Genomic DNA, 20,524 nt, shown 5'->3' on the forward strand with positions numbered 1-20,524 from the left:
AAAGGCCATCATTTGTTTCTTCTGTTTAAACATTTTCTCAAAGAGCATGTAAAGAATTAGAAAAGGCTTGTCACTACCCTTTCCAAGGATAGTGTTTGACTACCTATTTTAAAGCTTGATTAGAGGACATCTGGAAACTTGTGAAATCCTGTTTCCAAACTAAGAGAGTGTTTTACAAAATGGAAATGTTACTCAGCCTTTCTCTTTCATATGTCAAGTTTTCAAGGTTTAACAAGAAGAGATGGAGCTGGCAACTGAAATCCAGTATTTCTATATTTCTCAACTGTTTCAGTGCATTTTCATATCTGCCACAAATGTAAGTTTCAGGTGATTAGGAGGAGACTAAGGCATTGGAAATAAAAAGAAAAAAAGAAATGTTTATGCAGAATGTCTTTTTCACTTTCAGCTTGAAAATGTGAATACACAACAGGAATGATAGTTCAGTGCATTACAGAAAAATGTATTAATCTATTCTGCATTGGGCGGTATGAAGAGTAGAGTAATGCCCTCCCCTCATATCATGTTCTAATTCTTAGAAACTGTGAATATATTATCTGATATGGTAAAGGGGACTTTATAGATATGATTACGTTAAGACTCCTGGGATGTGGACTTATCTGGAGTAATCTCGGTGGTTCCAATGTAATCACATGAGAGCTTGGGAGAGAGAAGAGGCTCAGAGACAGAGAGAGAAGGTAGCAGGAATGAAGCAGGGGTCAGAAAGGGGAGACCATGCAATGCTGCTGGCTTTGTAGATGGAGGAAGGCTCATGAGCCAAGAAATGCAGGCAGCATCTAGCAGCTAGAAAAGGCAAGGGAATGAGTTCTTTCTCAGAGCCTCCAGAATGAATGTAACCCTGCTGACATCTTGCTTTTAGCTCAGTGAGAACCATTTTGAATTTCCAATGTCTAGAAAGGCAAGACAATAAATTTGTGCTGGTTTAGAATACTAGGATTGTTGTAAGTTGTTACAATAGTAATAGAGACAAATGCAAGCATTCTACCTATGTTAGTGCACAATACTGGGCCCGGAGAAATGGCAGCAATGAAAGAAATCAGTAGCGTGGGTCTAGAGAAGAGTGAATCTAGAGTTATCTTACATCAACAATTTGGTGAGAATTCAATCAAAATCAATTACACATTAGATAAAGTATTTTTAAATTAAATTACTATTTATTGAAGTATTTTCAGTTTACAACATTTTATATGATTTAGTGATATAGGCTCACACCCAATGTCTGTCACCACACCACACTCACCACCAAAGCACCCATAATCTCCATCATAGTTCAATGGGCCCACCCATATTTTTGTTCCCCATCTCCCACGCCTCTCCTGGTAGCCTCAGTTCTATAGTCAAATTTCAAGGGTTTGTTTCGGCGTATTTTTCTTTTTATATCCCACATGTAGGTGAAGCCTTTTGATATTGTCTTTATCCTCCTGAATTACTTTGCTTAGCATAATCTCCTCCACTACTAACCTTGTTGTCATAAGTGAAAAGATTTCACCTTTTTCTTGTTGTGTAGTATTCCATTGGGTTTATATATCATATTTTCTTTGTCCACTCTTTGAGTCATCTATACTTTGATTAGGGGGATTCCAGATCTCTGAAACTTCATTTCTGAAAGTTTCAACCAGATCATCTTTCAATAGATTTCCTCATGTCTTTGTCCTACATAATTGTATTCTGCTCCTGGCCATAGCTGACTGAAAAAGGGAAAGACTTCACTCCCTGTGACATATAATTTGTATAACTTCCTTGTGAAATATGATCTTGCCCAATTGTTAGGGTTGTTTGGAATTGAGTATCTGAGAGAATCAGTTGGTTGGTAGTTGGCACTGGGACAATGAAGTAGTTTTGGCAGAGGCGATGGTCATTTAGAGACCCTGGCAAATTGGATGCATAATAAAAACTGATTTGCAAGGAGACAAATGAAGTAGATGTGTTAAGAGAAGTTGGAATGGAGGAGACCAGGCCTTTTTGAGAGGCAACGATTTTTCAGCTCCTCACTTCAATTCCCTTGTGTTCCAGTTTGCGATTATTTTCTATCACTGGTTTTTCTCTATAATTTCAAATAATGTCCCCTTGTATCCCACACCAACTAGCCACCTGCCCCTCATGTCACCTTTATGTAAGAGTTAATCTGAGTGGGTTTGTTTCTCCTGTGTCCAAAAGACCTTTACTTCAAACATGATTCATCTTTTCAAAGAGCAGCTAAGAAGAAGCAGGCTTAACTAAAACAGGTGAAATGGTAGTTACTAAAAAAAGATAAGGGAAGTTTTAATACTTATAAATCAATCCTGTCCTAAATGTCCAGATGTAGAACGTGGTCCAAAAGTTTAGAGATTCCCAGATAGTTAACATGATCTCATAAAAATATTACATTTATTCAGACATTTTGTTACTCTGATAAACATGAGGAGCCCTTTGATAACTTGATTTTATTCGATATTTACAGTGCTCATGAGGTGCCACTATACGTTTTCCTCCTCTATCATGGAAAAAAATGTGAATTAGAAAGGCCAAGTTATTGATCCACGACTCCTTCACTGAGTTGTCTAACTCTGGAGATCTGCTCATAAAAACCTCACTCCCCTGCCTCATGGGAAAGTTTTGTGACAAAAAACTGTGCAAACCAAATTAAAGTGCTCTGTTCTGAGATGCTAAATATTAATTATGCAATGCTTTGTTGCTCTGCCATGCTGATGAGTGAGAAAAATTTTCCTTAAATTTTTTTTCTTACCTCAATTCAACTTCAGATGATCATGTTGTTTGAATTACGTTGATTGCCATCATTAATGACTTTGCCATGTCTAATGAGGCTTACAAGAGACAAATCGTTGATTTCTCCTCAAAAGAAAAAAAATCTGATATTATGAATCAGGAGCAAAGTAGGTGATTGTTAAGGCTCATCAACAGTGACCGTGTTTCTGTTTTCAAAACAGTAAACCTGAGAGGTGGCTGCCATAGTGGGAGGGTCAGTCATTGCAGTTGACACAGACCAGGCTTAAATGTTGTCCATTTAATTTGACAACATTGTCACTTTTAGTCTAGTACTTATTTTCTCTGAGTCTCAGTTTCTTATATGTTTAGGGCTAGGGTTAAACAAAATGTCTGATATCTGGTACTGTCATATGAGCACAATAAATGAAAACTGACATTTTTATATTTACAGCTAAAGGAAAGAGTTGGTTAGGAAGACAGCAACACACGACACCACGAAGATGACTGCATCATAACATCTTTGGTTCTTTCATTTTACAAATGCGGAAATGTGGGCTTATAGACACCCAGAGATGGAATAATGGGACGTTCTTTCATTGAGAGAAGAGAAGGGGGAAGCCTGAGGATAAAGGGAAAGAAGAACAGTTGGATGTGGTAGGGGACTGGGTGTTTTGGAGGTGAGAGCACTTCGGTGTACATATCTGAAAGGGGGAGCCTATTTTTCCAAATACCAACAGTAATGTCAGCCAATGTCAGCCCTATTCAAAAAAAAAGGAGAAAAGGAAAGTTTTGTAAGTTTTTATGAGTGTATTGTTTTCTTTGGCTGCTGTGACAAGTTATCACAAGCTTAGCACTTAATACAATTCCAATTTACTAGAATTACATAGTTCGGAAGTATGACAGGGATCTCTCCATATAAGAACAGGTTGTCTGTTGGGCTGCATACATTTCTGAAGGGTCTAGAAGAGTCTGTTTCTTGGCTCATTGGGGTTGCTGGCAGGACCCTGTGTTGTAGAATTGAAGCCTTCATTTCCTGACAGTTATCAACTGAGGACCATGTTCAGACTCCATAGGTTGCCTGCATTCCCTTGGCTCATGGCTCCCTTTTTCTATCTTGAAAGTGGGCAATGGTGTTTTGAGTCCTTGTCATGCTGGTATTTCTCTTGCCTCTTCTTTTTTTTCCCCCAAAGATTTATTTATTTATTTATTTATACAAGCATTGGGTACAGTCAGAGGCACGGGAGGGTGAGAGGATTCACCAGAGCCAGAGCAGGGAGCAGAACAGGCAGAAGGACCGAAGTCCACTGCTGAGGGGAGCAGCGGGCAGCAGGAGAGGTCTGCGCGCCATGTGGGACCCTCGCTGGCAGTCAGGGATTAAACTGGCGCTGCAGAGGCTGTGGGCAGCTTTGCAGCCCAGTGCTCAACCGCTGCGCTGCCGGGGAGGCCCTCTCCTGCCTCTTAACTCTGACACTGCATCTTTCCAACCTACTCTTCTGTCTTCCTCTTTCACTTCTAAGGACTCATGTGGTTAGATTGGACCCATCTGACCTGACCTAATCTAGAGAATCTAAGGACCCTTCTCAAGATCCTTAACCTTTCTGCAGTGTCCTTTGCTATGGAAAGTAACACACCTGTTCCATGGATTAGGGCATAGACATCTTTGGGTGTGTGGCAGATGCTTATTCTGTCTATCAAGTGAGTAATGACATGGATCTTCCAAGTATGGAGTTCTGATGCATAATTTACATTACATTCCAGTTTGCAAAATAAGTGACTTGTTGATAAAAATACCCACTCTTACAGACAGATAAACAGACAACACATGAGCTCTCATAATTTGACCTGTACTAACTCTGCTTGCTTCTCATCATTCTCATTCCTCTTATGGTGAGTTATACACCATCCTGATACTGAAATTGCAGTCTCAGAAAGAGACTACTCTCCTAAGAGTATGACTATAAAAATAAACAATGGCGGGCCTCCCCAGTGGTGCAGCGGTGGAGTGCTGGGCTGCGAAGCTGCCCACAGCTTTTGCAGCACTGGTTCGATCCCCAGCTGCTGGGTTAGGGTCCCACATGGCGCGCAGACCTCTCCTGCCGCCTGCTGCTCCCCTCAGCAGTGTACTTTGGTCCTTCTGCCTGCTCTGCTCCCCGCTCTGGCTCTGGTGAATTCTCTCACCCTCCAGCGCTTCTGACTGTACCCAGTGCATGTATAAATAAATAAAATAAATATTTAAAAAAAAATAAACAGGGCCTCCCTGGTGGCGCAGCGGTTGAGCGCTGGGTTGCGAAGCTGCCCGCGGCCTCTGCGGCGCCGGTTCGATCCCCGGCTGCTCCCCGGCCACCAGAGGAGGGTCCCACATGGCGTGCAGACCTCTCCTGCTGCCCGCTGCTCCCCTCAGCAGTGTACTTCGGTCCTTCTGCCTGCTCTGCTCCCCGCTCTGGCTCTGGTGAATTCTCTCACCCTCCCGCGCTTCTGACTGTACCCAGTGCATGTATAAACAAAACAAACAAACAAACAAACCAGCAAACAAATAAATAAAGCATGCCTCTATAAAAAAAAAAAAAAAAAAAAAAAAAAAAAAAAAAAAAAAAATAAACAATGGCCAGGCCATATAGGTCAATAAATGTCTGACCCACATAAAGCCCATGAAGCCACACCAAATCTCTGCAAGTTAGCCCAGAATAGTCAGAACGTGGTCAACAGATACTAGCTTCTCTGTTTTTTTTTTTCCCCACCCTTGCCCTCTGCTTCCAACTCAAGACCATCCAGAGAATGCCAGATCTATTCCCCAAACCAAATGCATGAGATGCCTGCTTCTAGTGAGCCTCTTTCTCTCTTCCTTTTGTCATACCCTCCAATCGGAGCATTCTGAAACTTCCTGCCATCTTTTTTTTTTCCATTATAAAACTTTGCTTTTTCCTGATGCCCTTTGAGTACCTGCCAAATGTGTTTGATGCTGGTTGACCCCCTTGCTACCTACTGCAAACTCTGACTATATAGATTGTTCACATATGGGTGGTTTTAGTTTAGTTCCACCCCTCCATTGGTCTTTTGGACATTTGTTTTCTCTTTTTCTCTTCCTGGATCACTCTACCCTCCTTGTCTCATATGGGTAATTTATATTCCTCTTTTGAGTATCTTCTTGGATGTCACTAATGACAGCAACAATAATAATAATTATTAGGATGATAGCTGGCTTGTACTGAGCCCTTGCCTTGTGCCAAGGCATTCTGCTTGATGCCAACAGGTTCAATTTTTCAACTCATTAAACTCTCAGAAAAATTGTTGTAATGAGTTTCACTCGTTGTCCATATTTTTACAGATGGGGAAAGATAATTGAGAGAGATAAAATGACATGCCCACAGTCACTGAGAGGAAGGGCTTGAGATAGAATTTAGGTAGGCTGGTACCATAGTTTCTATTTGAAACCATTATGCTACTTTGTTTTCAGAAAAGATTTTTCAAATGTATGAGATTGGAATGGGTGCTCCTTATCATATGTTTCAATAGCATTCTGTACTTTATCTTTACTAGTAATATTGTATTGTAATATTTGAATAATTTATCTGTAGTCCTTACTCAAATTTAAGCTCCTTGAGGCAAGGATGGTGTTTAACTTACCCATAGTTGTACATAGTGGCTTTTCTATAAAAGTGTATTGAATGAATGAATGAGTGAATGATTGAATGAATGAACACATGCAGAAATCTTTAGTAATTTTTTAAAATTAGAGGATACTAAGTTTAAACACAGAGAAAAAGACCCTACTGCTATTTAAGCTCAGTGTAACATTATTTTACATATGATTGCTTTCTGGAAATCACCCTCTCAAAAAAGGGGATAGTTTCTTTCTTCTAAGTTTAGATTTCCTCCAATTCTCAGGCATAAAGTCACATGAAGGACTAATATGAAACTTACCTCAGAATGTCTCTTTCAAGTAATCATTATGGTTAGGTTGGACCTGATAACTTGCAGGCATTGCAATCTGAGGCACAGCAACTCAATATCATTCTTCTGAACTCTCTCTCGTACAAGAAGTGCTGGCAGAATTAGTGGCTACGTATTCCCATGGATTACATCAGAATTTTAGGGCAAACTCCTCTACCTCGTATTCCTGAATGTCACAAGCCCTGACTAAGGGCCCTTGTAACTCACATTCTGGGACAGATGCTGAACTCTTGTTCATGCTCAGTAGGTCTCCTTCCAGATCCATGAGGCTGATAGATCTAAGGATGGGTGATCTGATTTGCTTTCCTTACTTTTTATTTAAAACCTTTGCTATCCATTCACTTATTCAACAAATATTGAGTATAAACCAAATTTCTGGTAGTATTTCAGGAGTTGGGGAAATCCAGATAAAGTAGACAGACAAGGTCCCTATGATCATGAGACTAGTGCTCTAGTGGGGGTAGGAGACAAAGCATACAAACAAATAAAATAATATTGGTAAGTGTGGCAACATCAACATTAAGTGACAGCAACTTGCCCAAATAAATCCCTTTTAGAACAATTGTGTCTATAGTCGTGACCCCCATCACATTCTCACATTCTGATCAACCAGTTTTCTCTGGACTTTCTTCAAGTCTCCTCCCAATATTTAATTGATTACATGTAGGGAGTAATAAGCCTTATTTTGAAGGATCTGGGAAAAAGACTAATTATAATAAAGTAAAAATCAAAATCAACAAGCAACTATAAACCAGAGATACTATGGGGTGGTGGTGGGGGAGGTGGGGAATATAACCAAGATGAAAATGCGTACATTGTGCAAAAATGAAAAATGGTGTAAAAATATATAAAATAAAAATTTAAAAAATTAAAAAAATAAAGTGTCTAAAGTTCCTTAAAAAAAAAATAAGCTTTATTTTGAATAAGTTACCCAAGAAATGATCCCAATCTTCATTTTCAAATTTATTGCCAACGTGCTAAACATAAATTTTCTTCTCATATTTTTTTTTCTCCTAGGAGTCAGCTACTACAACAAGATCATTGATGATTTGTTAATAAATGGGGTCACACCCATAGTGACCCTCTACCATTTTGACTTACCTCAGGCTTTAGAAGACCAAGGAGGTTGGTTGTCAGAGTCAATCATTGAAACCTTTGACAAGTATGCCCGGCTTTGCTTCAGTACATTTGGGGATCGAGTCAAGCATTGGATCACGATGAATGAACCTAATATATATGCCCTGCTGGCATATGACCTTGGCATGTTTCCTCCTGGTGTACCTCACTTGGGAACTGGAGGTTATCAGGCAGCTCATAATATGATTAAAGCTCATGCCAGGTCCTGGCACAGTTATGACGACTTATTCCGAAAAGAGCAAAAGGGCATGGTGTCCCTATCATTTTTGGCTGGTTGGCCAGAACCAGCCGATCCCAATTCACTCTCTGACCAGGAAGCGGCTAAAAGAGCCATGGCTTTCCACCTGGATTTCTTTGCTAAACCCATATTTGGTGATGGTGATTATCCTGAAGTTGTCAAGTCCCAGATAGCCTCTTTGAGTAAAAAGCAAGGCTACCCATCATCGAGGCTTCCAGAATTTACAGAAGAGGAGAAAAGAATGATCAAAGGCACTGCTGATTTCTTTGCTGTGCAATATTATACGTCTCGCTTAATCAAGCACCGGGACAACACAGAGGGAGAAAGGGGTGTTCTTCAGGATGTGGAGTTGGAATTTTTGCCAGACCCATCATGGGAAAAAGTGGAGTGGATCCACGTGGTGCCATGGGGGCTACGTAAATTACTGAAATATATCAAGGTAAGTGCACAATTTGTTTACGCCCACGTCACCTAAGTATGTGAATGTGGGAAGGCAGGTATATATGTATATGTATATGTGTATTTGAACCCAAAAAATGTTTCTAGGCAATTGCATACAGATGTGCTGGTCTGGGAAGAGAAGATTTGAATTTAAGTTGCTTGGGGGTAACTACTTGATATGAGTTAGGATGCTAAAGTCGGTTGTGGCCACAGGAGTAGCTCAGATATATTTTTCAGGCAGGTGTCACACTGTGATTATTAAAGGTATACAAAAGTTTGAAATGCTGGATTCTTTTTGCATCTTTGCTATGCAGGGTGGCATCTAGGTAGCTGCAATTAAAATCCAAGTCATCCCCACCTGCAGGGAGGTAGAAAATGTAGCTTGTGGTGGGACCAAGGGGTTAAGGAGCAGTGACAATCAGCAGATGCTGATGGAAGAAAGATATTTCTGTCTGTTCATTATCATAAGAGTCATTTGACTGTCTTCATGCACATTTGCACAGTTTTGCTTTTCCATTGTTAGTCATAAAAGGTCAATGCGTGGAAAATTAAGTTAATAGGGTCAGTGCAATTTGATGAAAACTAGTTTTGGGGTTGTAGCTTAGAGGAGATAGAGGGTAATGCATCTGATTTTATGAGCTTTTTTTTTTTTTTTAAACATCTGTTTGGAATAAAACTTCTGCTCTCCTGTTCTAGGATACGTATAATAACCCTGTAATTTACATCACCGAGAATGGGTTTCTCCAGAATGACCCCGCATCTCTTGATGACACTCAGCGCTGGGAGTATTTCAGACAGACATTTCAGGAACTGTTCAAAGGTATCATTTGAAATGATGAAAGATCAATTGTGCAAACTTAATATAGTTTTCCCATGTTCCTATTTGCATTCAGCAAAGACCAATGATTTTAAAAACTGAAATTCATGTAAATCAGTGTAAAGCCATGTAATTAAGAGAGAGGAGAAAAAGTATTTAGGAAAGAAGAAGGTGAGGATTTTGGCCTAGCTTCAACCTCCTGAAATTTAATCAAGTAAAAAGCGACTGTCTTCAGCATTTTGTGACTCCTGGGTGAAGGTGACATGAATAGAATGAGTTGTGGCTGTTGGGAGAGAACATTAGTTATTACAAAAAGATTAGCAATGACCAACGACAGCATGCTTATTTGCATATTTTAATATCCTAACTACCAAGAAATGAATTGACAGAATGTTTAAAGGACAAAAATTAAGCATTTGTGCAATAAACTTTAAAGTGGCACAAGTCCTCGATCAATGTATGTTTCATTTAAGCTGTAACTAAGCAACCCAGTTAGAACAGTCTATTTTTTCTTTTTCATGTAGAATTGTGTTCCAGGACAATATTATTATTCAGGTAACTCCTCCGCATCCCCCATGGAAGGCTTTTCCTATTTGAAAATAAATGTAAAGGTATAATTTTTAACTGATGACACCATTTCTATTCCAATTATTTTTTCCCCCTCTTTACCCCTTGGGACAACTGTTGCTTAGTAAATTTATTTATTCATTTTTATTGCGGTAACATTGGTTAATAACACTGTATATAATTTAGAGATATAGAATCACACCTCTTCAGATATATGCCACTTCACCACACTCACCACCAAGGCATGCATAATTCTCCACTATAGTCCATTGGGCCCCTACCATAAAACTTATTCATCTTCTTCCTCCCTCTCTGGTAGCCTTAATTTTTCAGTTTTGTCTGACCCTTTGTTTTCTGTCTCTATATTCCACATATGAGTGAGGCTATCTGATTTTTATCTTTCCCCTCCTGGCTCACTTTGCACTTTGCTTACAGTTTCATCCACATTGCTGCAAATGGCATGAATTTATCCTTTTTGATCACTGAGTAGTATTTCATTATACATAGGTACCACACAAACATCAGCTCAAAATGGATAAAAGACTTGGCTATATGACCTAAAACCATTATATATATATATATATATAACATGGGCAAAACATCCCATAACATAAACTTCAGAAACATCTTTGCAGACTCATATCCAGCAGCAAGAAAAACAAAGGAGAATATAAACTGGGACTATATCAAATGAAAAAGCTTCTGTACAATAAAGAGGCAATGACCAAAATAAAGAGACACCCTACTGAATGGGAGAAAATGTTGCCCACCATACATCTGATAAAGGATTGATATGGAAAATCTAGAAAGTGCTTATGCACACAACAGAAAGAGAACATACAACATCCCCACTCTCAAATGGGCAGAAGAGGTAAATGAGATTTGTTTTAAGTGAGATCTGTGAGTCTAAGTCTTTCAGAATCAGAAGCTCGCTCTTCCACCACCGCACCGAACCATTGTCTCACCTTTGGTTCTCTGGTCTTGGCATAAATTCTTTGAAAGTGCCTCCTGCTGCCTCTGCAGGAATGGACAGTCCTCTGGCCTTGGACAAAGCTCAGATCCTCTATATCCCACCTTTCTCAGAGGAGCAGAGCTGCACTTACTCATCAACTTCCTGAGACTCCTGCGAGGTAGCACTGATGATCTTGATTGGTTAGAACTTTACTAGTAAAAAGCACCCTGTAAGTAATTAAAACTAATAACAAGCCAAGAAAGACATTCATGGGAAGCACTGCAGGTGAGAGGCAGCCAGAACCCAGGGAGTCAGATGGATGATGGCTCTGTGATCCCCAGCAGCAAAACCTCCCCTCCAACATCAGGCATACGGACAGGCACATAATGACACTCCAGTTGGATCAATGGCATCAGCCAGGAAGGCTTACTGATCTCTTCAGGTAAAATCCCACAGCAATTAATTGAGCAGTAAGAAGTAACCTAATGTTTCTGTTTCCTTTTGGGATAGGAGGAAAAAAAGAGAGGAAAATGTCATTTCATGAAAAAAAGCAGTTAATGCTTTTTTAATCATTGCATTATTTAAATGACTTTAAGTAGGTTGTGTTTTAATTAATGTAGATATAGATAAGAGTAAAGCCACACAGAAGAGACACCAAAAATATGAAATAACAACATAACTAGGTCTTCATTCCAGTTCTGCAGATTATTCAGTGAGCAACCTCTGGCAAATTGATCAACCTCTCAAACCCTCAGTTTATTCATCTTTCAAAATGGGGTAATACATTTCCTAGCAAAGTTGGAAAGATTCCAGCTAATGAGTTGAGTAAAACACCCCTAGCAATGGCCTGACATAGAATAGGTTCTCAATCAGTGGCAACAATTATTTTTTATTGCAAAATGGGCACCCTTATGAATATATTTATCACCTCAAGTTATTTTCCTTGTTATTTTAAAAATGTTATTCCAAGACTTAAAAAAAAAAAAAAAATCCTTCCCTGCCCACTCTAAGTTATAGCAGATGACCCCTCCCACATCTGCAGGTTTCTCCATCCCCCTTTTTAGGGAGCCTCTGCGTGGGTGTTTTAATACTGACCCTCTGGCTATTTATGGATGAAACCCATGGAGGAGAAACCACCTCCTTCCACTCATTATTTCCATTGGCGAGGTTACCAGATACCAAATAAAATCATTGGCAGCAGCAACAAATATGAAGTAACTGGGTAGATGCAATTGCTCTGTCACATGAATTTTTGTATAAATTCAGGAAGAATAAAGCTTTGCTCACGTCGTAGGAATCATTATTATGCTCCCCAAATTTACTCCAGCCCTTGCTGTTGCAGGGTCACAGACAAGTTTAAGTTCACAGGTAAACACACACAAATGGACACTTCTAGACTTAATGCAATGGCAGTGAAGACATGGATGCATCTGGGCGAGGTGGTCCCCAGTGGACAACATTCCAGCCAGGACCTACATTCTTGTGAAAAGGGCCAGGAGCCGTGTTCAGCCTGGTCCTCATACACACCAGCCATGCCCTGCTTTGTAGTGGGCTCATGGTCTCTCCTCAACTTGGAGCATTTGCCTGCTTGCTAGCCCTATGCTCTTGTCTGGAGGACACGAGCATGCTTAAAAGCAGACAAGGTATGTGTGTGAAACATGGGTCTGCCACTGACAAGCCCAATCATTTGGGAAAATTCTTAAGCATACCTCAGCCATATCCTCTTTATTTATTTATTTATTTATTTATTTATACAAGCACTGGGAACAGTCAGAAGAGAATTCACCAGAGCCAGAGCGGGGAGCAGAGCAGGCAGAAGGACCGAAGTACACTGCTGAGGGGAGCAGCGGGCGGCAGGAGAGGTCTGCGCGCCATGTGGGACCCTCCTCCGGTGGCCGGGGAGCAGCCAGGGATTGAACTGGTGCTGCAGAGGCTGCGGGCAGCTTCGCAACCCAGCGCTCAACTGCTGAGCCACTGGGGAGGCCCCATATCCTCTTTAAAATGGGGATCATAAGAACATTTTATCTTCTATAGGATGGTGAAAGGTAAAAAGGCAAATGGTTACAATGCCTCAATACAGAGCCTGGCACATTATGAAGGCATCTGTAAATGAGGACTAATGGGGGGCTGTGAACCCCTGAGGACTGGAGCTGAGTCTTTTCCACAAAGGTGTCTTCAGCCCCAGCACCATGTCTGTCCTATAATAGGTGTGCTACACGCTTGTTGAATTTGGTCGTGTCTTCCCGAGAAGGGTTAGTCCATGGAGCATGAGAAATAAATGATCACATGCTCCAGCACTGTCTTTTCTTTTCCCAAAGACACATATCCCACATAGAACAAAAAAAGGCAGCCTTCTGGAAAGTTTCTGAGCCAGCCCAACTTTCCAGTCAGATCCATGCCTGAGTTAGCACAGCGGTAGATGATTGCAGAGAAGGTTTGTTAATGACCAGCTTTAGGCTTTTAATGACAAAACCCCTCAGCAAGATGTCATCAAAGTTATTGAAGACTTCACCGAAAGTGTTGAAGCTGATGCATTGTAACAAGAAGGTTATAAATCTTGCAGCTTGGGTATACCACCAAGACAAGGTGCTGAGCACAGAATCGCCCTGCTGTTGTCTGTCAGCCTCTCCCTCCCCCCTCTGCTTCCCTTTCCCATGGAGAGCCGGTAAAGGAGAAATACATCCATTTCCCGAAGTAGTGCAGACCTGGCAGCCACCTGCCTATGCCAATTTCAGATCACAGAGGCCCATTTAACTGGACAAAGTGTGTTAAACACCTGTGTTTTTCTAAATGTGCATTTCAAACAATCCTAAGAATTAAGGAAATATCTCAAAGGTTAATACATTGACCTTTTAGAAAAACTAACCAATTAAAAATCCATTACAAGCTCAGAATAGAGACCCAAATACCTGAATGTAGGTCCCCACCCCACATCTATTATTGTTTTATTGCTTCTCCAAGGAGACCTTTATCACTCTGGCCCCTATGAAGGAGTTCATCTCACAACTCACCTCGTAACTCAGGTGATACATGCTTGTTTGGCATTGGATCCAGGGCCTTTAGGATGCTGAAGTCCCTTGATGTTATTGCTGCTGGTTGGATTGGCTGGTATCTAGCAAAGAGGAGTCAAGGTCAGCAAGGAGAAGGATGAGTTAGATTCAAATCTGCAACACAAGTATTATTGTTTGTGTTGGTGGACAGACTTGTAGGGTTCGAGGTTATAGAGATGACAATTTCCAAAACACTTGTATCCCCCAACCCACAGATTCAGACCACACCCACTCAGCCAGCAGAGACCAGCAGAGGCCAGAGGGCACCATACATGCCCTTCTCCCGCTCTTTCCTCACTGACCCCCGCCCCCCGCCTTTGCCTTGGGATGCTGGACTGTGCCTGACCTTCCTCATACAAAGAGTAAAAAGTCTGCTGGGTTTGAAAAGTGAAATCTGGGAGTGAGTCCTGAGAGCTACAAGCATGCCTTTGCCTACATCACCATTAGGGTTCTCTGAATATCAACCAGTGGGTAACCACAAAATGCTATTCTGCTTAATACAGTATAATTTGTGAAAGGTGAACAGAGATAGTTTATGTCCTCATATGCCCTGAGCAACTGATGCAGATCTTAGCCAAATTCAGAATCTCTCTCTCTCTCTTTCTCTCTCTCTCTGTCACTCTCTCTCTCTCACACACACACTGAGCATGTCCCCAGGCTTAAGCACATATTGACATGGTCAGCTTCTCCTTCTTAGAAACACAGAACTTGGTGCCTCTGTCCTGTGGGAGTGGGTTTCCTGGCGCTGTCCTTGTGAGAAGTGGCTCAGTCATCCGTCCTTGATCTCTCTTCCCTTAACATCCTCACACGGATGCTGTGCCCCTTGGGCTTCCTTTTAATTCAGCTCTATCTCCTCTTAGGGGATCATTCAGGTCCTTAACAACCCTGGTGAATGTTCAGACTACTCTAGTGTCTTTTTTAAAATTCAGATGATTCCAAAATTATCCTCTATTTTTTCAAATGGCAACCTGTCCACTAGTTTTGTGTGAGGGAGCAAACAGATCAGTTTTATTTTTATAACTAGAAGAAATCTACCAATAATTGTAGTGAAATTTATTTGAGGACAATCTACTTTCCAATGTAAAGAACAGACTCAATGAAATCTTGAAATAGTGGAAAATGAGAAAGAATTTGATAATTATCTTAAAAATGAAATATAATGGACATATATGGCATAAGCATAAGGTGTACAATTTGACATGTTGATTTGATATGTTTATCTGTTATGATAGGATTTCAGTGATACTGTTCACTATTACATAACTTTTTTTTTCTTGTAATGGGAACAATTAAGGTCTAGTCTTTTGGCAACTTGGAAGTTTATAATACAATATTACTCATTATGATCACTCAGCTGTGTAGTAGCTCTCTAGAACTTACTAACTAGTTTTTAATTTGTACCTTTAAACAACATCTTCTTGATTCTCCCACTCCTAGCCTCTGGTAACCACTGTTCATCTATATTAAAAGCAACATTCTACTACTTTTATGAGTTTGGTTTATAAAGATTTTGAATGTGTTATCAGAAAGCATTTTCTTCCCTTCTGACTTATCTGACAAAACAAAATGCTCTAAAGGTCTATCCATGTTGCAAATGGTAGGATTTTCTTCCTTTTCTTGGCAGAGTAGTATTCCATTTTGAGCATATATATATATATATATACAATACCACTATTCATTCATCTGCCAGCGGATGCTTAGCTTGCTACCATATCTTGGTTACTGTGAATAGTGCTGCAATAAATGCAGAGCGCAGCTCTCTCCTGTCTGTCATCAAAAGGACAGGAGATACAAGTGTTGGCAGGGGTTTGGAGAAGGTAACCCCTGTACACTGTTAGCGGAAATGTAAATTGTTTCAGCCACTATGCAAAACAGTATAGTCTCTTCAGTTAAAAATAGAACTACCATATGCTCCTGTAATTCTGCTTCTGGGTATTAATCCAAAGGAAATGAAAACAGGAATTTGAACAGATCATACTTTTTCTTTTCTTTTAAGAACATGTTCCAGGAGAGAGCAGTGCTGGAATATTCAGGTGATGAGAGTGCTAGTGGAATTGAGTGAAGGTGAACTTCTCAAGTTTTCTCCAGGGTGGGGCTAAAGTAGTCCTCAAAAATCTGCTTATATTTGCTCTTATTTCCTGATATACAGAATTACCTGATTACTACATGGGCTCTTAAGTTATCTTGGGAATGAAAGAGCACTGCAGTGGAACAGGACTAGAGATTTTATCTTAGTGTCATTGGCAGAGGTTACTTGGATAACCGTGTTAAGCAGGAATCCCTTAGGTAGCGTATTGGCTCATGGAAAGACTAGAGAGATTCTGGGTGATTCAGTTAGCCATTCCTATACCAGAAACTTAACATGGGTTTTCAAAAGCTTGGAAAAGGACATTTCTCTGTTATAAATTAAAGCATCAACCTTACATTTTTCATTCAAGCTCCTGCAAGTTCAAAGGTGGGGATTAGATCTGGGTGCACTGCAAAAATGAGTTTTTGGATTTACACTTCTAGGATCAGATCTCAACACTGTGAATACCACCAGTTCTAAAGCATTCCTATCCAAATTTTCTTATCTTACCAATTTATAACTTCCTCATTACTTATGCTGGTGTATCACTTTATACTGAGGTAAATACTATTTCTGCCAGCTTCTCCAGACTCTTAATTGGGGGAATTTCTGGTTAACTACATCCCATAATATCTTTTTCAATAGCAAACCTGACACCATGTAGAAGAAAATCAGTAATATTATGAATAAAAACATTAAAAATTGGTGCCATAACTGATTCCTAGACTCCCTGAACAGCTGTGACCCTGTCTCAATTATATCCTTGTTGAATAAGAGAATCAAATGGATGGAACTTGAGAAACACTTTGATTCTTGAAGACAATACCTACTATCATCTTTAAAAGGAAGGAAGAAAACCATTTTCAGGAGAAAATGAAAGTTATTAAAAGATTTAAGCACTCATTGGCAGGAACGGTGTACATAAAGATTTTATTCACCCTTTTTTTTAAAAGAGCTAAATTCCAACCAGAATAAAATTTTGGAGTTCTGAATTACATGCTTAGCATACAGTAAGTGCTCAGTAAATGTTTAATGAATAACTAACTAGGAAATTGAGTCTAGATTAGCAGGAAAATGGAATTGCTCCTGAGAATTTCAATGAAATACTAGATTTATATCAGCATTTTCATTTTTGAATCTTTAAAGAAATGGAAGATTGTACTATTATTTCATTGCTAGATATTACACATGGGTACAAACCATACCCTTTTTGATATTAAATTTGGGTTAGTTGTGGCAATAATTGAAATATATGCTAAAGTTTTTAAACCTTCTTTAGATAAATGCACTCACATAAATACCTCCATTTCTTCATTTGAAAAACTGACTCTCCCTTTGGGATCTTTCTAGTGTAGGAATTGTGTGACCCTCTAATTAGCCTTTCAAAGTAGGTATGTCAAGGTCCCTATTTTTTAAACTCCAATAGTTTTTTAGGCTATAAAATTATGTCTAAATACTTATGATTAATAGTTTTCAAAAAACAACTTTCAGTCTTCTCATCCAGCAACTTAATTTGAAATTTGAACCCCTTTCTTGTTTTGACTGGATCCTCCATGAACCATCTCTACTGAGGAGAATTCAGGGCTTAGGTAAAATTTCCTTGACTCCCACCCTAAGTATTTCCTCTTCTATTTATTCCTATTGAAAATGAGCCTTTCTCAGGAGAAAGTTATCCTTAGGAATTCTGAATCAGAAGGGTCACCTCTGCTTCAAGCTTAACAAAGTTACAGTAGAGAACATAAAATCTCAGAGAGGAAATTGAATGAACAAATCAGTTCAAAGCATTAGGGTAAAATCCCCAGCTGAACAGCAACTCGGCAGTTACAATCACGAGCAGTGAAATCACCTTTCAAAACACGATCATGGCAAGCACCACCTAATCTATCAAGTTTTAAGACACTTAAGTATGATTTTCAAGCTTTGCCATAAATGCATAATTTAATTCAGTTAGGCAGTGCAGTCATTTTAACTTTCCTTAAATTTAACTTGAGCGTGAAACTTTGTCTCTGGGCAAGATGTTGAATTAGGAGGGATCAACTCACCACGTGTTCGGTGCCTTCTCCCGCTATAATTTCGTGTGGAGACTTCCTAGAGGGGGAGCCTGCTTTTCTATTCAGAACTTTTGCGCACAGATCTTCCTCTCTTTGGGCTACTTTTACCCCACATTCCTGTTTAGGTAGCATTTTTTTCAATACAACGAGAATGTCAGCCTGGTGCTAGAGATGAAAGTAGTTTCTTTTGGAATGGAAGGTAATTCTTGAGGCTTATCTGTAAATGCTCCATGCACGGAGAGGGGAGTGTTCCTGTCTTTTTGAATAGGGTCATCTCAGCGACAGCAGAGTGTCCTGTGTGTGAATGAGATTAGCTAATGAAACAGTATCATGGCCCAAGACTATTTTGTGCCATACTGAAGGTCAGCCATATCTTCCCCCTTGTTTGTGAAATTCCATTATAGGATTCACTGCTGCTTGAGAGATAAGTGAAACCATTATGGGTGGAGGAAGAAAAGGCATTTGAACCTTGAAGAATTTTAATTGGCACTGGTGAGTGAAGGTGAACAAGAAGCCATAAATGATTCAGGTGAAAACATTGAATTTGGAACTCCAGGGTAGATGATGGGAGGAAGAATGTATCCCATCTATGGATGAAATAAATTCCCCCCTCCCCAGCAAGTGGAATTCATTTCTTTAATGGATTTAAAACTAGCCCAAAGCCTTATCAAATTTAAATGAGCATTTTTTTTTAGGACTTGAATGTTTCACAATTAAAACTAAGTGGAATAACACAAAAATTAGACCATTGCAAAAATGTGAGTAAATGATGTATATGTGAATATATTTACTAATAGTTTTAATATGGGACTGAGGCTATGCTGAGTTATTCTTCTGAAACATTTTCCTTCCAGAGATGTTCAGTCTGTTCTCGAAATTTTGAATGACCTTTCATTAAAAAGAAACAAACAACAAACAACAACAAAAAATCTTTAAAGTTTTTTGTTGTTGTTTCTTTTTAATGAAAGGTCATTAAATTAAATTTAATGAAAGGTCTTTTTAATGAAAGGTCTTTCTAACATTTCATGGCCAACATTTGATACTGTCATGAATCCAGCATAGCAATCTGAAGAAGGGCTCAGAAGAATCCTTCAGCACTCCTGGGGAAGCAAACAGGATGACCCACTGACTGTGTGTGTTATGTATAGACAGGCAGCAGGTTTTATCAATATTTTTACACAATAATGCTTTAAGTGTTTGACATATTGATAGTGTATATTCCGTAAAGACAGGTCCTTTTGCATTCAAGACCTGGTTTTAATACCCTTGCATGTTGTGTTACTCTGCACAAGTTATTCTAATGCTTGAGTATCAGTTCATCATCCATGAAATTTTATTTTCAGCAAGCATTAATGATATATTTCAGATCCTAGCAGAATCCTAGCATATAAATCCCCCAAATGATAACTATTGCAGTGAATTCTTTGTTATCCAGCATTTATTAACCAGGATTTTAGAAAAACTGTGACTTCCTGCACAGTCATCAAGCACTGATAATTTATGCCTCTCTTGATGACCCTGAAATGCATTCTGAATAATTAGAGAAAGATTAAATTATAATCAGTTTAGTTTCAGTGTTAAGTGTATTTTAATTTATTCTCATTCTTTAAAAATTTTTAATCCTTCTGCATGTGGTAACAATTAACAAAAAATATTTGATTAGCTGGAGCACTCCATTTCCTCACTCTCCGACTAATAAAGAGTTTATGATTTGTTGGAACCCAAACTCTACCCTCCAGATAAACCCGGCATTTGCTAGATGGGTTCTTTCCATACTGGTCTTTCATCTCCATGAGTCAATGTGTTGACTTGCAGCCTGTTGGAAACTCTGAAATTAATCACTAAATATACTTAAATAATGCTGCTCATCCCATCTGATTTGTACAGACAAATAAGTAAAACTTCCAGCTCTCAGGGTTATCTGTTTTTTTCCTATGGATTTCTTGAGATGGACATCTGAGCCAACATTAGTAATCACTTCATCTTGGTGTTTCAAAAGCATTTACTCTTATCCAGTTGTGTTTTAGACTTATTTTCATAAGGCTTTTAGGCTCTATAACCTTCCTGATGAAAATTACACTATGCATTCTATCATTTTTGTGGTTCTTCTGTTGAACAGTCCACATTTTCTCCTGTTTGTCTCTCCCCTGACATCATGTCACATGCTGTTTTAAAAGATGACATAATAGGGCTTCCTTGGTGGTGCAGGGGTTAAGCGCCAAGCTGTGAAGCTGTCCTCAGCCTCTGCAGCATGGGTTCGATTCCCAGCCAGCCAGGGAGAAACCCACATGGTGCAGCAGACCTCTCCTGACTCCCCCGCTGCTCCTCTCAGCAGTGTACTTCGGTCAATCTGCCTGTTCTGCTCCCTGCTCTGGCTCTGGTGAATCCTCTCACCCTCCCGCGCCTCTGGCCTGTACCCCAGCTATTGTATACATAAAAAATTAATCTTTAAAATAATAAATAAAATATGACATAACAACTGACTCATGTTAAAACTAAATTCCCTTCAAAAGATGTATTGATGTTCT

General features: G+C 39.5%; 1 protein-coding gene across 1 annotated transcript in view; it reads left to right on the plus strand.

The window, feature by feature from the left end:
- LOC119260642 (cytosolic beta-glucosidase) overlaps positions 1-20,524 on the plus strand; it is an 86,264-nt gene that overhangs the window by 33,020 nt on the left and 32,720 nt on the right. Inside the window, exons 3-4 of the mRNA XM_037529630.2 lie at positions 7,693-8,489; positions 9,188-9,311. Coding sequence (XP_037385527.1) covers positions 7,693-8,489; positions 9,188-9,311 — 921 coding nt within the window. The remainder of the gene's footprint in view (positions 1-7,692; positions 8,490-9,187; positions 9,312-20,524) is intronic.

The sequence above is a fragment of the Talpa occidentalis genome, unplaced genomic scaffold (genome assembly GCF_014898055.3).
Source record: "Talpa occidentalis isolate TD23 unplaced genomic scaffold, MPIMG_talOcc4v2.1 talOcc4.6, whole genome shotgun sequence".
Taxonomy (NCBI): domain Eukaryota; kingdom Metazoa; phylum Chordata; class Mammalia; order Eulipotyphla; family Talpidae; genus Talpa; species Talpa occidentalis.